This window comes from Podarcis liolepis (assembly GCF_965112155.1).
Source record: "Podarcis liolepis genome assembly, chromosome: 5".
NCBI lineage: Eukaryota > Metazoa > Chordata > Lepidosauria > Squamata > Lacertidae > Podarcis > Podarcis liolepis.
Window position 1 is genome coordinate 86,327,710 of NC_139556.1, and position 23,444 is coordinate 86,351,153.

The 23,444-nt window shown below is 44.7% G+C and overlaps 2 protein-coding genes across 3 annotated transcripts in view; both read right to left on the reverse strand.

Moving 5' to 3' along the window:
- The window catches only part of SERPINI2 (serpin family I member 2), a 50,433-nt gene extending 29,221 nt beyond the window's left edge, over positions 1–21,212 (reverse strand). Inside the window, exons 1-3 of one of the 2 annotated variants that reach the window (XM_083504403.1) lie at positions 20,173–21,212; positions 15,486–15,778; positions 170–397 (exon numbers count right to left, since the gene is read on the reverse strand). In XM_083504403.1, the coding sequence (XP_083360529.1) occupies positions 170–397; positions 15,486–15,778; positions 20,173–20,201 (550 nt within the window). In that variant the 5' untranslated portion in view covers positions 20,202–21,212. Of the gene's footprint in view, positions 1–169; positions 398–15,485; positions 15,779–19,591; positions 19,931–20,172 lie in introns of those variants that run through there. The other variant, XM_083504404.1, reaches the window with a different exon arrangement.
- A 123-nt stretch (positions 21,213–21,335) lies between these two features.
- WDR49 (WD repeat domain 49) overlaps positions 21,336–23,444 on the reverse strand; it is a 95,979-nt gene continuing 93,870 nt past the window's right edge. The window contains exon 20 of the mRNA XM_083503969.1: positions 21,336–21,708. The gene's annotated coding sequence lies outside the window, so the exon portion shown is untranslated. The remainder of the gene's footprint in view (positions 21,709–23,444) is intronic.

The following is a 23,444-nucleotide window of genomic DNA, read 5'->3' on the forward strand; positions in this document are numbered from 1 at the left end:
TCTCAAGGCGCTGCTGCGGCCACCCACTTTTTGCCACCTGAGGCATTTGCCTCAATCCACCTAATGGTTGTTCCCACGAGATCTGCCCTTTGAAAAAATCAACGAGGCCTAACCAGCATGCACTGGGAAGCAAACCCATGTAAGAAAGGGACAGGGAGCTTTTTTTTACCATCTGTTTTGTTTTCTACCCAAGTACTTATGGCCTCTGCGGAAGCTTTCGTATCTTGGAAATTCACCAGCTTTACAGCTGTCTGAAAGAATTCCTTGTTGCTATGGAGATACTGTTCTTTCACCATGAATCCTTCTTGAAGGTAGAGGGCATTGGCAAGATTAAATGTAAATGCCTTTCCTTCTGAGGGGACGGAGAACAGTGTCTGAAGCGGCTTGAAGGCTTCACCTGAAGAAAATAAGTGTTAAGAGTTAACATCTTCATTTGAAGAACACAAACCAGCTGTGTAATAGGGTAGTTATCCAATACAGACATGCGTTCATAATCCCCGCTTCCTGGCCGAGGTGCTCCCTAAGGTAAGTCTGCAGCAAAGATGAAGAGACACAACACAAATGCTATTATACCTGGAGCAAAGAAAGAGTAAGAATGGGGAATGGCAGAATCACCTCTCCCGAGAACCGAATTTGCTTTTAAATGAGCCAGCCACTCAGGCAAAATGAGAGCAAAGCCTTGATAAAAACAACAGACGGGTTGGTCCAACATCCCTATCTATTAAGTTAGCGTTGATCTGAGAGCCAGAATGGTGCAGAGCAGGAATGGGGGAACTTTCTCAGGTTGAGGGCCGCATTAACTCATGGGCAATCACCCAGAGGCCACAAGCCAGTGACGTGTGGCGCCAGAGGAAGAAATGGGTGGAGCAACAGGTGCCAACCCTCCAACATTACTGCGATGAAAATAGGGACATGCTAGTCATTCATTATCAACATCAAAAAAACGAAGATCATGGCCACTGGGCCCATCACCTCCTGGCAAATAGAAGGGGAAGAAATGGAGGCAGTGAGAGATTTTACATTCTTGGGCTCAATGATCACTGCAGATGGTGACAGCAGTCACGAAATTAAAAGACACCTGCTCCTTGGGAGAAGACAGCATCTTAAAAAGCAGAGATATCACCTTGCCAACAAAGGTCCGTATAGTTAAAGCTATGGTTTTCCCAGTAGTGATGTATGGAAGTGAGAACTAGACCATAAAGAAGGCTGATCGCTGAAGAATTGATGCTTTTGAATTATGGTGCTGGAGGAGACTCTTGAGAGTCCCATGGGCTGCAAGAAGATCAAACCTATCCATTCTGAAGGAAATCAGCCCTGAGTGCTCACTGGAAGGACAGATCCTGAAGCTGAGGCTCCAATACTTTGGCCACCTCATGAGAAGAGAAGACTCCCTGGAAAAGACCCTGATGTTGGGAAAGATTGAGGGCACAAGGAGAAGGGGACGACAGAGGATGAGATGGTTGGACAGTGTTCTCGAAGCTACCAGCATGAGTTTGACCAAACTGCGGGAGGCAGTGGAAGATAGGAGTGCCTGGCGTGCTCTGGTCCATGGGGTCACAAAGAGTTGGACACGACTAAATGACTAAACAACAACAGTCATTCATTCATTTATTTTACCCCACCCTCCAGTTGTTGTTAGACTACATATCCCATCAGCCACTGGCCATGTTGATGAAGGCTGGCACTGGTTTGAAGAAGGTTGGTCTAGGGGAAGGGAAGTCCACGTTCAATTCCTTTTCAGCCATGAAGTTCACTGGGTGGCTCTGATTGGAACCAGGAACCATCTTTCAGCCTAACCTATCTGACTGGTTTGCTGTGAAGATAAAGTGAGATGGCAGGGGGGGCAGCCATGTGTATCACCTTGAGCTCCTTGGGGGGGGGGGGAGAAGGATCACCATGTAATTAATGAATTGGCTATAAACCAGGCCAACTCTGCCAGTGACACAGTCTGGACAGGTGGCTAGAGTGACCCAGTTCAGAAGCCATCTGCCAAGCCACAAGTGGTGCAGACATTTTTATCATCTCCTTGCCGCATGGCTGGATCCTTGGCCCTAACTGAGGTAAAGGAAATCTTTGAGTAGCAAGACGGCACAGCTACCCCATAACAATGCTGTGTATGCATGCACAGTGCATTTCTAATAATAATTTTAAAGTGCATTACAGTTTTTAAAACCTAGCATATGGGTCAACGCCATCAAATTATTTATCATCCTAGTGAACAGTTTTTAACAACCATGCTACTTTGCTGTCTATCTTCATGCCCTCTAATAAAATGCATCAACTTGGACATAAAAGCTACTGGCCATATCCTCGGGAATCGTTCCATTATTGAAGGCGCATCAGCATTTTCTCCTCTTAATAGTCTTGAATGTTTCCTTCTTTTTATTGCAGAAGCCTAGCCCTTGCAGATTTAACAAGGACCCCTTAAATTTTCCCGGATTCAAACTTCACGAATGTATCCTTGAAGGATGCCAGTTCCAGGAGTCTTGAAGGATGCACAGGGCTTCTGAAATGGTTGTGGTAAGCTTGTGAAATTGACATGGTCTCGAGGAAAGGGTTAGGAAGGCCTGAACTCCCTCACCATAGCCCAGACATTCAAAACATTGCTTGCTTGCTATTTTGTGCGGTGGTCCCCAGTATTGCTGCCAGGTTTGAGGCAGGGGGCTAGTCAGGGTTCCTGCCCGTTTCTTGACCCTCCCCCATGTCACCCTGTCACTTTCTGGCCACTTTTGTTAGCTTTATTTTAGAGCAGACTTCCCCCAACCACATGCCATCCAGATGTTGTTGTTGTTGTTGAATCTGTATGCCGCCCTACATTCATAGATTTCAGGGTGGTTCACTATCTATATCTATATCTATATCTATCTATCTATCTATCTATCTATCTATCTATCTATCTATCTATAGATATCTATATGATATTTATTAAAGTTTCAAAGAAAAGAATTACATGAATTAAAAAGAAGAAGAAAAAGACAAAAATAAAAATAGGGAAATAAATACAAAATACAAAAAAAGATAAAAAACACTTTAAAAAAATACAGTCTTTCCATACCTTACATTCATTTCCTTGTTTCCCTGACCTCCTCACGCCTCCCTTTTTTGTATTCCAATTCAGTTAGTTAATTCAGCAATTTCTTTCCCTCTTTGTTTTTATCTTAGTCCTTTAACATAATATATGATGACTTTGGATTCTCACCTGTTTACAATCCATTTTTACATACACCTTTATAACATTGCTGCTTAAACCACTTAACTTCATTCTGACATCATTCTAACATTCATTAATTTTGCAATATTTCTGTAAATAGTCTTTAAATTTCTTCCAATCTTCTTCCACCGACTCTTCTCCCTGGTCTCGGATTCTGCCAGTCATTTCCACCAATTCCATGTAGTCCATCACCTTCATCTGCCATTCTTCCAGAGTGGGTAAATCTTGTGTCTTCCAATACTTTGCAATAAGTATTCTTGCTGCTGTTGTGGCATACATAAAAAAAGTTCTGTCCTTCTTTGGCACCATTTGGCCGACCATGCCCAGGAGAAAGGCCTCTGGTTTCTTCAGAAAGGTATATTTAAACACCCGTTTTATTTCATTATAAATCATCTCCCAGAAAGCCTTAATCCTTGGGCACGTCCACCAAAGGTGAAAGAATGTGCCTTCAGTTTCTTTACATTTCCAACATTTATTATCAGGCAAATGAAGCCAATCTTGCACTTTGTTTTTTAATTTCTCAAAACTCTGCAATTTCAGTCTATCTCCCTCTTCTTCCAAAATTTCCCAATATTTCAGCCATTTGACCTCCATATTGAGCTTTTTCTGAGCTTTCGCTTCCATCGGTGACAGCCACCTTGGGGTTTTGTTTTCCAATAGGTCCTTATATCTAATCCAAACATTAAACAATGCTTTCCTAACAATATGGTTTTTAAATGCTTTATGTGCTTTGACCTTATCATACCACAAGTATGCAAGCCATACAAATACATTATTAAAACCCCTCTAAATCCAATGTTGTTGTTGTTGCTGAATCTGTATGCTGCCCTACATTCATAGATTTCAGGGTGGTTCACAATATAAAAGAACAACATAAAAAACACAGAATACATAATAAAAATAAGAACAGAAACAAACCAAAAAGTCTCCCCTCCCACAACATATTTTAAAAGGGCATTGGATGTCAATCAGCCAAAGGTGTGTTTAAAGAGGTATGTTTTCACCAGGCACCTAAAGGTATATAGAGTCATACCTTGGTTTTCGAGCAGCTTAGTTCTTGAACGTTTTGGCTCCCGAACACCACAAAACCCGGAAGTGAGTGTTCCGGTTGGCAAACTATTTTTGGAAGTTGAACATCCGACGGGGCTTCCGTGGCTTCCTGCAGCCAATCAGAAGCCGCACTTTGGTTTCCGAACGTTTTGGAAGTCAAACGGACTTCCGGTACGGATTCCGTTCAACTTCCGAGGTACGACTGTATAATGAAGGTGCCAGCCGACCCTTCCTAGGGAGAGCATTCCACAAACAGGAAGCCACTCCAGAAAAGGGCCGTTCTTGTCTTGCCACCCTCCGGACCTCTAATGGAAGAAGAACATGGGCCTCAGAAGATGATCTCCTATGGAGAGAGAGACTGCTTGAGGTATTGCGGTCCTTAGCCGTTTAAGTCTACAACTTCCAGAGATCATAGAATCATAGAATCATAGAATCATAGAGTTGGAAGAGACCACAAGGGCCATCGAGTCCAACCCCCTGCCAAGCAGGAAACACCATCAGAGCACTCCTGACATTCATTGGTCACGCTGGCTGGGACACGAAGGCACCAGGTTGGGGAAGGGTTTTTTAAAGACATTTTACAGGAAGATGGCTGTGCTGCAGACCACCAGCTAAGGCTGCACCAAACACTCACCATGGGGCCCAGAGGCACCCTGGGGGAATGAAGGTGGCAGGTGGCTGGAGCAGGACTCAGCCAGTGCTACACTTCACAGCAAGTCCAGCCTGCGTGAAACATTTACAAAACAAAACAAAAATAAAGAAAAAAGAGATTTTGCCACAACCAGCTTCAGTCCCACATAGATGTTGGGGGGGGGGCATGTGCTATAGAGCCCCATATTATGTCTTGAAGTTTGGCCTTATGAGTGCCATTGGCATAATGGTTTAAAACTGTGCACTAGGGTGATGAGTCTCCTCACCCCTTTTGGTGCTACAGCATTGCAGGACGGCAGAGGCTTCACCAGGCCCCCAACGAGGGAAATGGAACAGTGGTGCCCTTCCTGATAGGCCATGAGGGCTGTCTATCAGGAACTAGATCCTAGCCTGCACCCGCCTTTGGCTAATGGGGATGCAGGCTGGGGCTTGGGTTGCACCAGGGGGCAGAGCCAATGGAGCAGGTAGGCTTCCCTCGGATCCACCCCTTGCCCATTTAAGCAGCCAGCACCTGGGGCATTACCTGTTTGTTCCTTCGCTGGGTTTTTCCCCTGCCCACCCACCCTCGGTTTAAGCTGATAGTCAATGACTTTGCTGTGGCTACGGCGGTCACCGTCCTCTAAGGAACCGGGTAGGAATTTGCCCACCGGGCTAATTGGCATGGACCTCGTGGTTTTGCCTACCTCATTCCCTGGTCCTGAATGGGGTAACTGTGCCCCTGAAGGACCAGGTGCGCAGCCTGGGAGTCATTTTGGACTCACAGCTGTCCATGGAGGCACAGGTCAAATCTGTGTCCAGGGCAGCTGTTTACCAGCTCCATCTGGTACATAGGCTGAGACCCCATCTGCCTGCGGACTGTCTCGCCAGAGTGGTGCATGCTCTGGTTATCTCCCGCTTGGACTACTGCAATGCACTCTACGTGGGGCTACCTTTGAAGGTGACTCGGAAACTACAACTAATCCAGAATGCGGCAGCTAGACTGGTGACTGGGGGCGGCCGCCAAGACCATATAACACCGGTCTTGAAAGACCTACATTGGCTCCCAGTACGTTTCCGAGCACAATTCAAAGTGTTGGTGCTGACCTTTAAAGCCCTAAACGGCCTCGGTCCAGTATACCTGAAGGAGCGTCTCCACCCCCATCATTCTGCCCGGACGCTGAGGTCCAGCGCCGAGGGCCTTCTGGCGGTTCCCTCATTGCGAGAAGCAAAGCTACAGGGAACCAGGCAGAGGGCCTTCTCGGTAGTGGCGCCCGCCCTGTGGAACGCCCTTCCAGCAGATGCCAAAGCGATAAACAACTACCTGACATTCAGAAGACATCTTAAGGCTTCAGGGAACTTCAGGGAAGTTTTTAACGTGTGATATTTTACTGTATTTTTGGTTTTTATGGAAGCCGCCCAGAGTGGCTGGGGAGGCCCAGCCAGATGGGCGGGGTATAAATAATAAATTATTATTATTATTATCATAGAAATTGTCACAACTGGCTGGGCATTGGGGCAATCCTTTGTTTTGGATGGAGGGGAGGTTGTAGTCTCTGCCTGCCCCTTCAAACGCTGGGGTTTCCCTTTAAAGGGTTACGGGGGGGAGTCTCCATGTCTGCATGTCTAGGCGGGGCCAGGGCCAAGGGTGCTCCCCCAGACGGTGGTCCCTGTAGGGGTCACCTATTTGATGTAAGTCTTAGGAAGCCCCATCTGGACTGACCATGCATCACTTCCAGTGGGCGGGCCAGAAGTATTTTGATTGCCCCATGCCCAAGCCAAACCTCTTTCATTGACTGAAATTGAAATACTTTATTGTCACTTGTACAACTTGTATACATTGAGATTACGCGAAAACCCCCCCACTCAGCTCTCTTAGTCTTAATTCCCCTCGTTTACTGATGCACACCCACCAAACCCGAAAGTCAGTTTCCCTGTTGTTATCTTTTCATTCAGCAGCCTAACAGCCCACAGATAGAAGCTGTTCTTTACCCTGTTGGTGTGACTAATCATGCTTCTATATCTTCTGCCTGAGGGCAGGAGATCAAGAAAGTGCCGGCCAGGGTGTGAATCATCCCTGAGAATTTTCCTCACTTTCCTGAGGCAACCTTCTTCCGCTATTTCATCCAGCGGATTCACGGGACAGCTCATAATATCTTGTGCTGTATTCACCACCCTCTGTAGGCACTTCCTATCAGTTGATGTCAAACCAGTGTAGCACACTGTTATGCAGTATGAAAGGACACTTTCTATTGTTGACTGGTAGAAGGAGATCATCAAATGTTGATTGATATCGTTCTTCCACAATACCCTGAGGATATGGAGACTCTGTTGGGCTTTCCTAACCACCTGGGTTGTATTTATTTTCCAAGAAAGGTCTTCACTGAGATAAACTCCTAGGAATTTAAAGGAAGAGACTCTTCATCTGTATTCAATAAAGTTGTGGCCTGTTTTGACCCAAAACCCAGCCTCATTGGTCTCTTATTTGCATGGGTTGGGGTATGGGAATCCGATGCCTGGTCCTGCAAGTAACTTGATGCCATTTACCCATATGCTAGGCTTTAAAAGCTGTAATGCATTTTATGATTTTTATTAAAAATGTACTGTGCATGCACACTCACATAGCATTGTTATGGCTATGCCATCTTGCCACTTGTAGTTTTTCTTTTGCTCAGTTTGCAGCCAAGGCTCCAGCCATGCGGCAAGCAGATTATAAGAACTTCTGCATCGCTTGAGTGGTGAAAAGTTCCAAGGACAATGCTCTCAGGGTTAGATTACTTGGATGAGAAAGTATTGGAAGCTTGCAGAGCGCAACCCTATGCATGTTTTCTCAGAAGTCATATTGCCTCCAGACTGTCAGTATTTTGCAGGAGGGATTCAAGAGCACAGCAGAAATATAGGTTTGCACAATTCAAGGGAGAGCTCTGTCGCCTTGGCGTAACAAATCTACTTAAAAATGAGTTAGTTGCAGTTAGGAAGATGATAGGAAAATGCACCTCAGAATGTGGAGTGAACAGATTATTTACAGGAAGATGTGTAAATACCCTGCAATCACTTCAGGATGAATATTCATTCCCTTATAACCTCCCCACAAACAAATCACAATGAAAGCTCAGTAAAGACCAGGCTTCATCTAAATATCAACTGACTACCATTCTTTCCTATAATTAACTGACCACTCTAACAAAGGAACGGTTTTTCAGCACTGCTGTCCTAATAGCACATATCAGAGAATCAAAGAATTGTGGAGTTGGAAGGGACAACAAGGGTCAATGCAGGAATCTTTTGCACAAGATGGGGGTCAAACCCATAACCTTGAGATTAAGAGTCTGATGCTCTGCCAACTGAGCTATAGTCATACTTATTGCTGGAGTAAGAAGTGTGGGGAAGCTGACGGCAGCAGCAATAGACCTGTAAAATATAAGAGAAACACAGCGGTGCAGGTCTTATAGGGTTCCTTTTATGATGGTCATCTCTATTGCTTTAAAATGTGATAAGTCATGCCTGGTGCACTGTGGTCCCCTCCCACTCATTCTGGTGAGCAGGACATTGGACTTCTGCCCCAAAGTACAGTATTTTTCTGATGGCATCACAACAGAAACCCTATAGAGGCAGCAAGAGGCAGAATGGGCCCTGGGCTACAGTCAAGACCAGAGAGAGGGACAGCAGCTTGTCAACAGGCAAGCATTCTTGTTCTCTGACAACAGACTCCCAGGTCCTGAATCTGAATTATCCTCATTTCATGCCACAGGTTGTTCATTTAATACCACGGGGGCTGCGTAAGAACAAGGCTGATAAAGTGCATTATTTCACACTCCTCCTAATATCACTTCATGTTGTCATCTAGCAAGTCAGATGTTGCATTTCTAAAGCAATAGAAAGTCCCGGGAGCTCCAGCAGGGATTAAAATAAGCTTAAATAAGGAGAAAGCAAGATCTGTTGAATTTAAGAGTGAGCTGAAAGCATCCAAACGCTGTTCTGATGACATATAAATTTATCTTTCAAAACGACTCTCTGCACAATTTTCAGAACTGGTGTTACAGAAGATATTGAAGCTTTAAAAAAATTACTTCATGTGTTAGTCATCCTGATCTTTCCTTCATGAACGACATATATGTACTCGAATGAACCTTCTCCCCTCTTAAAGTCACATGTCCCTTTAAAAAGGGTTTAAGGGTTTCCTATTTGGGTTTTTCTTCTAGTGGTGAAATGTGCACTTAAGGTATAATCACCAACTTTTTATTAACAAGGAGACAATTGGATGGAATTTGCAGGCATGGTTGCCCCTTCTGAGAGCATGAATCCTGCCAAATTTCAGAAGGATAACTGATTTCTCTACAAGGACAGCTATTACAGTTTTGGGGTGGGTGATGAGCAAACCACTTAATCTCCCCATGTGTTTTATGGACCATTGTTCTGAAAAGAGCAGATGTGAAGGAGGTTGCCTCTGTATAAGAAAACTGCTGGATTTCAGGAAAATAGGTCTGGGGACTTTTAAAGCTGAATTTTTGGGTAGGAAGACATAATAATAATAATAATAATAATAATAATAATAATAATAATAATAATAAATTTATTTATACCCCGCCCTCCCCAGCCAAGGCCGGGCTCAGGGTGGCTAACAACCAATAATAAAAACAGTTGAATGAATACAACTTAAAAGCAAGATTAAAATACAACATTAAAACATTAAAACAATTAAAATTAAAATGCAGCCTCATCACAGGAGGAGAAAGGAAAAAGAAAGTGGGGGAGAGAATCAAATTGGCTCCAAGCCAAAGGCCAGGCAGAACAACTCTGTCTTACAGGCCCTGCGGAAAGAAATCAGATCCCGCAGGGCCCTGGTCTCATGAGACAGAGCGTTCCACCAGGCCGGAGCCAGTGTTGAGAAGGCCCTGGTTCTGGTTGAGGCTAATCTAACTTCTTTGGGGCCCAGACCACTAGGGTGTTGCTATTTATGGACCTTGAGGTCCTCCGTGGGGCATACCAGGAGAGGCGGTCCCGTAGGTACGATGCCTATGGGAAGCTCAAAAGCAGGATCTGGGTGAAACAGCACTAATCCCACTTGCCGTTCCTAGCAAGTGGTATTCAGAGGCATAATGTCTCCCACAGTGGAAAGAGAACATAGTCATCATGACTAGTAACCATTGATTGCCTTTATTCTCTTTTAAAGCCATCCAAGTCTATGACAATCACAGCCTCTTGTGGGAGCAAACTCCACTGTTCGTGCACTGAGCGAACTTTATTTTTTTCTGTCATGAATCTTCCAAAGTTCAGCTTCATTCGATGGCCCCAAGATTTTGTATTATAATTGAGGGAGGAAAACATTTTTCTATCCATTTTCTCCACATCAGGCATATTATTGACAACCCCGATCATGTCCCCCACCCACATATTGACGTTTTCTTCCTTAACCAAAAAGCGTCAAAGGTTTGCTCCAACCCTTTGAGCATGATGGTTGCCCTTTTCCAGCTCTACACTATCCTTCTTGAGGTGAGATGACCAGAAGGACACACAGTGTTCCAAGTACCATCTCACCATAGATTTGTATGATGGCATTCTAATACTGGCAGTTTTATTTTCAATCTCTTTGCTAATTATCCTTAACAAGAATTTTGCCCTTTTCATAGCTACCACATACATGGCCAACACATTCATCAAGCTATCCACTGACCTGGGACATTCGGTTTTCCATTTTTCTCTGCTAGGTGACAATGATTTATTTATTTCTGGAATCCTTATAATAAAGCTATGTTTGAGCTGCTAAAAGACATATTTAGTCATTTGTGAAGAATGATGTGATAGAGGAAGATAGTCTGGCTACAGATCAGGAAACTGGGAAAAGAAATATACGGATTATTAATAACGTCTGGATGACTTACCTTTACACCTGGGATACCCCAGTATAGGGTGATTGCTGGGATGTGAATAAATGTTAGGAGAGGATATATTTATTAGATAAAACAAAATTTAAAAATTCCTTCCTGTAGCACCTTAGAGACCAACTAAGTTAGTTATTGGTATGAGCTTTCGTGTGCATGCACACTTCTTCAGATACACTGAAACAGAAGTCACCAGACCCTTATATATAGTGAGAGGGTGAGGAGGGATATTACTCAGAAGGGTGGTAGGAATGGGTGATTGGCTGATAGGTGTGGTAAACCTGTTGACGACTGTTAACAACTGCAATTGGTCTTGCAGGAAAAAGCAAGGGGTGGGATGGCTAAAAATAGCTTCATCATGTATAATGAGATAAGAATCCAATGTCTCTGTTCAGACCAGGTCTCTCCATGGTTTTTACAATCTTGTAAAAGGTAAAGATAACATTTTCTCATCCAAAATACTTGTTGAAGAATAACACAGCAGCTTTGTTCAGGCAGGCTTAAAATGGTAATTCAGTTATGGAGACATACTTAAGTCTAGCTTAAGATGGAACCTGAGCATTGGACCTTAGACTTAGCCTCTGAAAAGGAAGATGTGCTCAGGCAGGTAAGAGGATATTTATGGCTATGCTCCCCTCCTATCAGGGCGTGTTCTCTCTAGCAAACATACAGGAAATCTCCATGAGCTTCAGCTCCTATCATGTGCCTATCTAGCAAGACATGAATTGTTGGTTTGAGTGCATTTTAAATATCCCACAATGATAAACAGGGTGAGTTCACACAATCTATTTACTGGGCCTTTGTAAATCGACAGGATACTCATTCTCTCCACTGTGCAGAGGATAGCCTAGGCATTCAATGAAAATTGTTGTTTTTGTGAAAGACCCATACGTGTGAAAGAGAGACATGTCCCTGGTTGAGTATCTGAATGATCAGGTATAAGTCTACATGAAACACCCATATCATATGTTTACACTGAAGTGAAGGTGGGATCCCATGGGGCAAGACACAGCAATAATGGCAAGAAACTTCATTGAACTACATAACTGGGAAAGAGGTGCAAAGCAACTGCTTATATACATTCCTGAAAGCCTGGGCCACTCCCACTCCAAGTGTGATTGGCTGTCTGAACTTCCAAGCTGCGAATTATTACTCAGAGGTCAAGGGCCAATGGCAGAGGCCCAAATCCTGAAATGTTCTGTGACTGGACATCATGTATCAAATCAGAACACAGGAGGTCAGAATCCTTAGTCCAGACTTAAGCTCAGGCAAACACAGACCACTGAATACATAACATACACCATCTACATGGTAGAGGAGGTGGAATGGATTAGTCATCCGACATGTGCAGACCCACTGAGGTGTGGAAACAGGGACACATACTTTTGATGTAGGCTACCATGCCTGACCTCCTTCATGGATCACTGCCTTACTTTCTAGGGCTCCATGATCACTGCAGATGGGGATAGCAGTCATGAAATTAAAATATGCCTGCTTCTTGGGAGAAAAGCAATGAAAAACCTAGACAGCATCTTAAAAAGCAGCGACATTGCCAACAAAGGTCTGTATAGTTAAAGCTATGGTTTTCCCAGTAGTGATGTATGGAATGGAGAGCTGGACCATAAAGAGGGCTGATCGCCAAAGAATGGATGCTTTTGAATTATGGTGCTGGAGGAGACTCTTGAGAGTCCCATGGACTGCAAGAAGTTCAAACCTCTCCATTCTTAAGGAAATCAGCCCTGAGTGCTCACTGAAAGGACAGATCCTGAAGCTGAGGCTCCAGTACCTTGGCCACCTCATGAGAAGAGAAGACTCCCTGGAAAAGACCCTGGTGTTGGGAAAGATTGAGGGCACAAGGAGAAGGGGATGACAGAGGACGAGATGGTTGGACAGTGTTCTCGAAGCTACCAACATGAGTTTGACCAAACTGCGGGAGGCAGTGGAAGACAGGAGTGCCTGGCGTGCTCTGGTCCATGGGGTCACGAAGAGTTGGACACGACTAAACAACTAAACAACAACCATGCCTGACATTGGCAGCTGGCATGCCTGTGTACCTGCTGGAGCTCACATACATATAGAAGACAACCGCTAACCCAGTGGCGTAGCGTGGGTTGTCAGCACCCGGGGCAAGACAAGTAATTTGCGCCTCCTAACCCGTGGATTTGCGCCCCCTAACCCTAACCCCCAGATGTTGCGCCCGGTGCGGCCGGCCCCCCCTGCACCCCCCACGCTACGCCACTGCGCTAACCAGAGACATCCAATCTGACCGGTAAAGCAGAAGATGGTTGTCACTCCTCCTCACTGAGAGAGTGAATGAGAGGGAAGAGGACAGAGGTGGAGGATAATTGCTGAAAAGAATAAATGGGTACCATGGCCAAGATCTCTTTCATGCCCCTCTTTATATCTCGAAGAGCGGCATTTTTACAAAAACAGCAGTGTGAAGCCAATCAAGCATTAAGCTTGTTCCATCACTAGATCGTGTGATTGCATGTACTGCACAGGCGTTCCAGAGACCTTCCTTTTGTCTCCGTGATTGATAGCAGGGCATTTGGAGGAATTTAGAGGAAAGAGGGTTTATTTCATAATGTATTTTCTAAAGGGGGAAAAATGAACCATAATAGTAGGCAATCATCTGCTTGAATGGGTGGATTTACATCTTCAGTGAAAGGGCTAAAAGAAATGCCGCAAAGATGCCCATCTGTCTTTAGGTTTTGTTTTTTAAGTTATTTGCCATAGATGTCAAAGGATTATTTTTTTTAAAAAAGTAAACTAAGCTATGGCAAATGTGTTCCTTGCACACTGGGGTTGATTTGTAGATTTCATTTTGCCCAGACTGCATTTGAGATACAAACAATTATATCCAGTTATTGCATTTTCTTAGACCTTGCATTTGAAAGCAGCCTTCAGTTATCAGACCTTTTAGCTTCATAGGAGGCAATGTTGCTTTTGTTTGCTTTTGCTTCTGCACAAGATACGGAAAGCAAAATGTCATGTTGCGTGCCAACAGACAAGAGGTAGGGCTTATACCTCCCCACTGTGCAAGTCACTCACAGTGAGAAACCTCAGAGAACTTTGGTGATATCTACGTTTTCTATGGATGAACATACTCTTGCAGAACACTTGGGATTTGCAAAGGCCCAAAGTGAGAAGTGGAGCAACATGTTGTTGTTGATTTTTGTACTTATAAAGCACTTTATTTTTTCTAAGCACTGTGCACATATTAAAAGATGAGGGCATCCCTGCCCACATGATCACAATCTAATAAATAAGATGCAAAAGGAATAAGAAGGGAAGAGGAAAACGAGTATTGGAATAATTGCTCCCACACTGACCAGTGGATGGAGCCAGACTGACTTTGCCACTACAGTGGTACCTTCGGTTACATATGCTTCAGGTTACATATGTTGAATGGTTTCTTTAAATGTAAAGGTTCATCATTGTTCCACTCCATGTGTATGTCTTTAAGGGGCCAGAGCAAGGGCCAGAGCAAACTAACGAGACCCAGCTTTACAGCTGGGAAACATAGCAGGTGCTGCTGAGTTGTATTGATTAAGCTGTGTCAGCATTTGGGTGTAGTATATAAGGAGCAGCACCTAGCTCTCCCATTACCCTGGGGGATGGGTTGGTGGTTGGATCTGGTTTGTTGTTGATGTATTTAGTGTATAAGGAGTTTTTGTTTTTGTTATTAAAACCTTGTTTAAGTTATTTTTGAGTCCCGTTTTTAATGCATGGTCTCCCCAGCAAGCTCTCTGCAGCGCTACTAAACTGCAAATAGCCAACAACATATGCTTCAGGTTACAGACTCTGCTAACCCAGAAATAGTGCTTCAGGTTAAGAACTTTGCTTCAGGATGAGAACAGAAATCGTGCTCCGGCGGCGCAGCAGCAGCAGCAGCAGCAGGAGGCCCCATTAGCTAAAGTGGTGCTTCAGGTTAAGAACAGTTACAAGTTAAGTACGGACCTCCGGAACGAATTAAGTACTTAACCTGAGGTACCACTGTATGTTCTTTCTGGGAGGCAAGGGAATGCTTTCTCTGAACGTGGATCTTTTTGTAGCCGAAACAACACCATTCAGGCACAAGAAAGAGCTATCACCAGATGGGCAGCAGGTTTGGCAGAACTTCAAGGATTGAAGGACAAAATAATTGAGGAGGACCCTGTGCAAAAACAAAACAAACTCCTCTCCATTGAGGACTGAGCCTATCCAGTAGCCACAGAATGCTCACTGACAGTTGAAGTGTGTGGCATACAAAACCAGGCAGAGGGGAATTGGAACAGAGGGTTTTTTGTCTTTAAAAAAATGATTTTATTGTGTGTCAGTAGTTGGTTTCCATATTGTATCAAAATTAGTCAAAGTGGTTCACTACAAGTAGTATATAATTTTTTTTAAAAAATAACCTATTTGTCTCTGTGCATACACCAATGATTATTTATTATTCCATTTATTATTATTGCATTTACATCCCACTTCCCCCCTCCGTTTGCTTACAGATACAAAATCCAACGTAAAAAACAAAAGTGATTTAACTGTTACCATGCAACTTAGCAAACTAAAAACAACAGCAAAACTCAAGAAGAGCAGGTAGCTAGCCAGATCATTCTGATTGCAAACATTGGATGGCTACACTGGCTGGGTCTGATGAAAGTTGCAGTCTAAAACAGGAGGTGGAGGGAAAAGGGAGCACCAGGTTTGAGAAAGCTGGTGTGGATACTCACCATCATTTCCTTGCAGGTTGAGAAGTTGCCTGATCTCATCGCGTGCTTTTCCCTTGGCTCCTAAGTGGATTGCCCCGAGGGCCAACAAAACTCCAAGTGGAGAATAGAGAATGTTCTCATTTTTCCGGGAGGCAGAAAGAACCCGGGACAAATCCCCTGCCAAGCGTGCAGTGCTTTCAGCCACAGGTTGGGAGGTATGGCCTCTGGTGAGGTGGATTCCGGTGACAGCAAGCAGAAGGCATGGAAGTAGAGCTCTCCTCATTTTACTGCAGAATGCTCGGTAGTTCCTTGAGCTGTTGAATTGTTGGAAAGGAAGTTTAATAATGCATAGTCAAATTGCTTCCGTTCCCTTTTATGAATTATCCCTCCCCCAACCCAATGAAATCTTCACTTAGATTTTGTTTCCAGAATAACCTCATACAATAAACTGCTATTTTCAGAGTACACCCTCCCTTTTGGAAGGGGGGTACCTTCCCAGCATCACAAATCCTTATCCAACTAGCCATTCTGCTGTCTTCAGGGGACTGGAGGAGAAGAAGAAGAAGATGACTTTGGATTTGATATCCCATCTTTATCACTACCTGAAGGAGTCTCAAAGCGGCTAACAAACTCCTTTCCCTTCCTCCCCCACAACAAACACTCTGTGAGGTGAGTGGGGCTGAGAGACTTCAAAGAAGTGTGACTAGCCCAAGGTCACCCAGCAGCTGCATGTGGAGGAGCGGGGAAGTGAACCCGGTTCACCAGATTACGAGACTACCACTCTTAACCACTACACCACACTGGCTCTGGAAGGAAGGAATTGTAATGTATTTGCAAACGCAAGATATATTACGTTCGATGTAAGCAAGTGTAAAAGGATGAGCAATGAGAAGGGGAATTAAACACCCTGTCATAACATATAGGTAAAGGTAAGGTAAAGGACCCCTGGACAGTTAAGTCCAGTCAAAGGCTACTATGGTGCTGCGGCGCTCATCTTGCTTCAGGCCGAGGGAGCCGGCGTTTGTCCACAGACAGCTTTCCGGGTCACGTGGCCAGCATGACTAAACCGATACTGGCACAACAGAACACTGTGACGGAAGCCAGAGTGCACGGAAACATCGTTTAACTTCCCGCCACAGCAGTACCTATTTATCTACTTGTACTAGTATGCTTTTGAACTGCTAGGTTGGCAGGAGCTGGGACAGAGCAACAGCTCCTCACCCCGTCGTGGGGATTCAAACTGCCGACCTTCTGATATACACTAGTGGGGTTATGACCATATAGACAGGTCTTGGGGTTGTGGTGGATAGGAACGTAAGAAGAGCTTTGTTGGATCTGGCCCAAAGTCCATCTACTACAGCACCCTGTTATTACAGTAGCCAGCCAGATGCCTATGGAAAGCCTGCAGGCAACAAACCTCTTTCCACTTGTAAGTGTTAACTTTGTACAGTAGGCTGCTTTTAACACCCACTCACCCACTCTAGCCAAACAAGCAAGAGGCATTGGCAGAGTTCAAGGACCTGTTCCAGCCAGGCAAAAATGCTTAGGGTTCAAAGCAGGACCAGCGAGGGCTGTGGCTTGCAGAGAGTTCCAGGTAAGAGAGGCCTGAAGGGGAGCATTTGGCCTCTGGGTCTGAGGTTCTCAACCCCTGTTCTAAACTACACAGGACTTCCTTATGAGTAAACTGCAGGCTTGTTTAAGCCTCTTACCATTAGATTCCTGATAAGTCCCCTTATATCCCTCTTAAAAGAATGAACACGCCACAATCTTGTTTAAAGTATATAAAAGAAGTTTACTCAGATCATCAGTTCACAGTTGGATCCCTGAAGGCAGACTTAGTTACAAAGTATATACATGTGGGTCTATCCCATATGGAGATAGTCCCTTTGTCCTCTGAAAGCCAACAGAGCATCTCTAGCCATAAAGCTGCTGGTCCAACGAAGGAGGAAGTCAAAGAGAGAGAGATGGCTGCGTACCTTGTCCTTTTTGTTACCTGGACAGGTAAGGTCACGCCCACGTCTAGTCACATGCAAGAGGAAGTATGTCTCAGCCCAGGAGGAAACAGGAAGTTCCGACTGGCTGAACCAAACACCCCCCCTGCATGTCCACTCTAGGAAAACAAGGAATGTTGTATTTGACTGCTACTTCTGTATCACATCCCACATAAACTCATTTAGAACTGGACTTTTAAGATTCCGCTCAGTGGACAATATTCAGTTCCAAAGGAACAGCAACCTTCCTTCCACAAATGCAGTTTCTCTGACAAAGTAAAGCTTTTCCCCCCTTATGCTCTATCACCAGCGCCTTTATCGCACCCATAAATCAAAGATCCATTTGAAAGGCAGAGCGAATACAGACTCCTACGCCGTGTTAAAAAGGTGATGGAGACATTTTCATATCCTCATGCAGGGACGATGTCTGCAGTCACAAGCCGCCAGCAATATTTATTCTGAATGGCCATTTAAGACACTCCCAACATAACTTAATTTTCTTTTCCACTGATGGAAATTACCGTGCTGGAGTTCCTGGCATCAATGATCAGCAGAGCTGTTTTGCCGCTGGTAATTAATGGTTTCGTGGTAAATAATGGATGCAGCTGCAGAGCCATTTGGCACATCCGTAATGTGAGGTCTGCTTCCCGGCGTTAATGAAACCGACATCCCAGCATAAGCTGTGTTTAGGGTCGGTCAAGCTGTTTGGGGAGTAGGCGAGTGGGCAGATGAAGAAGAAGAAGAAGACAGCCCTCTTGTAGCATTGATCAGTTGTATAATGAAAGTGTGTGTCATGCAGGGTGGAGAAGAGCTATACTAGGACTGAAATACGTACATTTGCACTTGAAAATTCTCCTCTGAACATTGGCAGGGGGTGATGGAGAAGTGGAGAAGCAACTTTGGGTACAGTTTGGAGTAAAGTGGCAGGAGAGGAGAGGGTGAAGCACATAACATAGTGTCACATTTTTTCTTTTAAGGCTGTCTCCCAAATATTTTCTTTAAGCCATGCCATTGGGCAGGGTATTAATATTTATTTATTTATTTATTGCATCCGGAGAAGACTCTTGAGAGTCCCATGGACTGCAAGAAGATCAAACCTATCCATTCTGAAGGAAATCAGCCTTGAGTGCTCACTGGAAGGACAGATTGTGAAGCTGAGGCTCCAATACTTTGGCCACCTCATGAGAAGAGAAGACTCCCTGGAAAAGACCCTGATGTTGGGAAAGATGGAGGGCACAAGGAGAAGGGGACGACAGGGGACGAGATGGTTGGATAGTGTTCTTAAGGCTACCAGCATGAGTTTGACCAAACTGTGGGAGGCAGTGGAAGACAGGAGGGCCTGGTGTGCTCTGGTCCATGGGGTCACGAAGAGTTGGACACGACTAAATGACTAAACAACAACAGTCATTCATTCATTTCTTTTACCTTGGCCCTGAGAGTTCTCCCATATCTTTAAGTATGGCAAACAAGGAGAAAATAATCGCCAGCTGTGGTTTTTCCCATCTGACATATCTAATCAATTCTCGAACCTTTTTTTCCCTTTTCTTCTCTGCACAATTAAAGTTGCAAAGTCCTGCAATCAATAAGGCAGGTATGGGAAACCTTCAGCCCTCCAGATGTTGCTGAACTACAACTTACATCATCCATGGCAACATCTGGAGGGCCGCCGGATAATCAAACGCGCCGCAAAGCAGAAACAACTGAGGATCCAACAAGTGCAAGAAACTGGTTTATTGGTCCAAAATCGTAACACATTTTGAGCAATGCCAGCTGCCCCAGCAAGTGTAAGGAGCTCGTTTTGGAGCTAGTCTTACAGTTGAAAACCTATTGGGGGGGGAAATGCTTTTGGGTCAATAAGTCAGTTCCCTAAACCTTTGGGAGGTTTTCATTGTTCCTCGTACAGTGGGACCTTGGGTTACATACACTTCAGGTTACAGACTCCGCTAACCCAGAAATAGTGCTTCAGGTTAAGAACTTTGCTTCAGGATGAGAACAGAAATCATGCTCCAGTGGCGCAGCAGCAGCAGCAGGAGGTCCCATTAGCTAAAGTGTTGCTTCAGGTTAAGAACAGTTTTAGCTTAAGAACGGCCCTCCGGAACGAATTAAGTACTTAACCCAAGGTACCACTGTATTCACTTTACAGCAGGGATAGGGAAGCTGAGGCCCCCCAGATGTTGTTGAATTCCAACTCCCCATCAGCCCTGACTTCTGCCCATGCTGGCTGGGGTTGATGGAGTCTACCAGCCTTTGGAGGGCCAGCCCTTCTCCACAAGCCAGAAGAGAAGGCAAAGTCCATTACAGACCAAGTGAAGGGAGGGAGAGACACTGTGTCCATGAATCACTTGTCCTGCATGGCTGAACTAATTCAGTCCGTGCTTTGCTTCTTCATATTTCTGTACTGGGGAAGCCATGTAGATGCCTCCAGCAGAGCTACCAAAGGCAGGATATTTCAGCACAAGCTGGAACAACATCATTACTTATTTAGAAATGGACTCGTGTGAACTCTTCAGGAGCGGGATCACTTTCTGCTGCAAACTTAGTGCAAAGAGCAAAGCAGAAATACTCCCTGTAACCACGGTGAAAGAAAGGAAAATGACATGGCAACGAAAGGTAGGGCTTATAAGTCACTTGAACTTTGCATTCATAGCTGCCACGATTGTGCCATCTTCCCCCTCCACTTTTTAATGACTTTATCAGGGCATATAAAAGGCACGTACCTGGAAAACGGCAGCATAATATTCACCATTCAGCGATTTGCAGAAGGTCTGTGCATCCAGCGTAGGCTGTCGCGTAATGCAAAGATCGAGGAGAAGGCCAAGGGCGTTTACATGGCAACATTTATTGGGAAAAGCCACTTGATTAATGAGGCGGGCACGTAACAGGTGGTCGCCGAATGTGTTATGAAAGGCTGCTTTTCTTCCCAAAGTGCTGCACTGTTAGAATAAACCAAGCAGCTCGCTTTGCAAGAGGCTCGAACATCAGGCCGTTTGTAAGCGTTCCAGCAGAATGGAAACGATAACCGCGAATCTCACGAGGAGCCCCAGAATCCAGTCCAATTTGTTGCTGCTTTACCTTGGGTGTTATTGGTTGGAAAAGTTATTTATACAAATTGCTCCCCTAGTGAACGCTGGGACATAAATGGTCATATCCACCTGTCCAGTGAACGCTCAGCTAGCTGAATGGTTTAATTGTGTATATCCTTACGGACATGTGCATAGATACATTTTGAAATGGGCAGAAATGATGCAGGGGTGTTTAAGAAGGAAAGTCTACATGTAGCAATTGGCCAGAGTCCTTGAGGGCTTAAGTTTGAGACAGCGTTTAGCACCGGAATCTATTTTTACTGGAAGCACTCAGTCCTGGTTTGAACAGAGCATAAGCTCTAGAGGCCTTAATGAAATGCACAAGTCTTATTCCAAGTCCAGGGCCAGTATCTGGTTTCAGGAGGCCCCGGTCAAAGTGCACTCAGTGGACTTCCCCAGTGGGCCCTTCTAGAAGATGCAGAATCCTCCCCATGGTGGTGTTGGGCTTACCAGATAGCAAGCAGAAATATGAAGAATTGAACAACTGGGAAACTGGGAAACTGAAATTGACATATTTGCCCATCCCTAATCAGTGCTGTGCCTACTTAACATTGTTTTGTCCTTTTGCTGTTGCCACCAAAGTTTGTGAGGTCTTAGCAAACCCCCACCCCCCAAAAAAGACTTAGGGGGCTGATCAGGTCCCCAGGATGGGGGTTCACCACTCCTGCCCTATTTGAAAATTGGACTGGGCAAAAACAAACGATCGTGTGAAATCAACCTCACCTAGAGGAGCAATAACTTTGGATTTCTGAACCTTTGTTTTCAGAATGGTTAAATATTCATTACATGAGCAGAGGGCTGCATAAATATCTTTAATGAATTGCTATTAAGACAATCTTCTTCAATAAAGGAAATGGCTTCCAGTTCTTGTCTGCCTTTTCTCAAGTACATAAACAAATCACAAGTACATGGCAGGCAGAAGATTCAGGCCTGCAGTGCTGACATTTTTCATCATTTTTATTTTTTTTTGCTGCATCTCAAAAAGCAGACAAACCTTTAATCCATAATAAATGTAAGAAAAGAAGCAAAACTTATATTCTGAATGTACGACACAAATGCACTTTTTCATTCTGAATTTGGATTTTGAAGCTTCTTGTCGTCCTTTGATTTGGTTAACTGTTCCTCAAACCATTTTTCTTCCAGGGTCTAGCAATGCTGTGCAAAACCTTGCTCTAGCAAAGGAAAAGAAATATTGAGAATGAAGTGAATAGGTTTGTACAACACAAAGACTCCTTGTTTCCACTTAGGTGAAGCATAGTCAAGTTTACTTAGTTTATACAACTTCTATCCAGTGTTAGTCATGCTCAGAACAGATCCATTGGTTCCATTGTGTCAGGGGACTGCCATCGGAACAGGGGAGGGAAGCAGGGGGGCCGTTGGGATACAGAGAGCCTCTGAAACCCCTGAGGAGCAGTTCCTCTTCCAGCAGTGGGAAAGCCACACCTCCAGTGGAGAAGAGATGGAAGGGGCCAGCCAAGTGAGGAAAGGGCTTGAGGATGCTGCTGAGAACCCCAGGGCCTCACCTCGCCAGGCTGGCCAGGAGGGATGCACGCCACTTCCATCACCCAGCTTGCGCAGAGGGTTGAAACGCAAGGAGGGGAGGAGGAGGCTTGGGGTGCCAAAGTTCTTATGTTGAGGGAGAAGCAGGAAGGGGCCACTCCCGGATTCTGCAAGTGACTAAGATGGACATGAACTTTGTAGATCTGCACTGTAAATAGTTTGCACAATTGGTCTCTGACCGTAATAAATTATCTATCTATCCATCCATCTATCTGTCTATCTATCTATCTATCTATCTATCTATCTATCTATCTAGTTTGCACAATAAAACCTGCAAAAGACAGGTCGGAGTCCTGCCTGGTTACTCACAAGCAACCACCATCAGCATCTGACACATTCGTTCCATTGATTCTCCATTCTTCAAAGCCCCAAACAGAATTAGGTGACTTTCCCTTAGGAACATAGGAAGCTGCCTTGTACCCTGTCACACCATTGGTCCATCTAGCTCACTATTGTCTGCACTGACTGGCAGTGTCTCTTCAGGGTTTCAGGTCAGGAACTCTCCCAGCCCAACCTGAAGATGCCAGGAATTGAACCAGGGACCTGCTCTCTCACTGAGCCATGGCCCTAGTGAGGATGTCTGGCTACATCCCTTCAGAGGCCCCATTATCAAGCAAATGTAAACCATTAATAAGCATGCAGTGGAGAGAGCAAAACCACACAAATGATCAAGGATGCATTAAGATATTAAAGGGAGAGGGGGACCAGAAAGGCTTTTAAAAACAAAAAAAGTATCAGCATCAGAATTAGTTTATGGCTAATTCTTTTGGTGAAGCTTAAAGAACTGGGGCAGAGACAAGAAGGAGAAGGTGATCTGGGTCAACTGTTTCCATCCAATTTGCGAGACAGAAGCAAGGGTTTTGCAAGAAAGCATTGTAATATGATATATTATAACCTAACAAAATGTAATATCAATGTACTGGAGCTGAGATTATGTACAATGTATTATTTATTGGGTGTAACAGGCAAAGTTCTTTTTAAAAGAGAACAGGACATTCTGTGACTGAACAGGACGCAAGCTGTGTACTCTGAACCAGTGCTATTTTTCTGGAAAAAGAGGTGCTGGAATTCGCCATGAACACCTCCTTTGTTCCCTTATAATAGCAATGGTGCCCACCTGAGAGGTACTGGAATTGAGTTACGGCTGAAAATAGCCCCGCTCTTAACAACGGGGGGGGGGGGGGATCTCAGCTAAGCTTAACACCCCTGGCAGTTCCTCTGGCATTTCACAGGGACACACTCCAGTGTATGAGTGGGAGGGGCAGCGATCAAAGTCCAGCGGCATAGCTTGCATGACAAGGTCGACACAATCCATATGCAAGCGGAAAACCGGGACTGGTAGATGG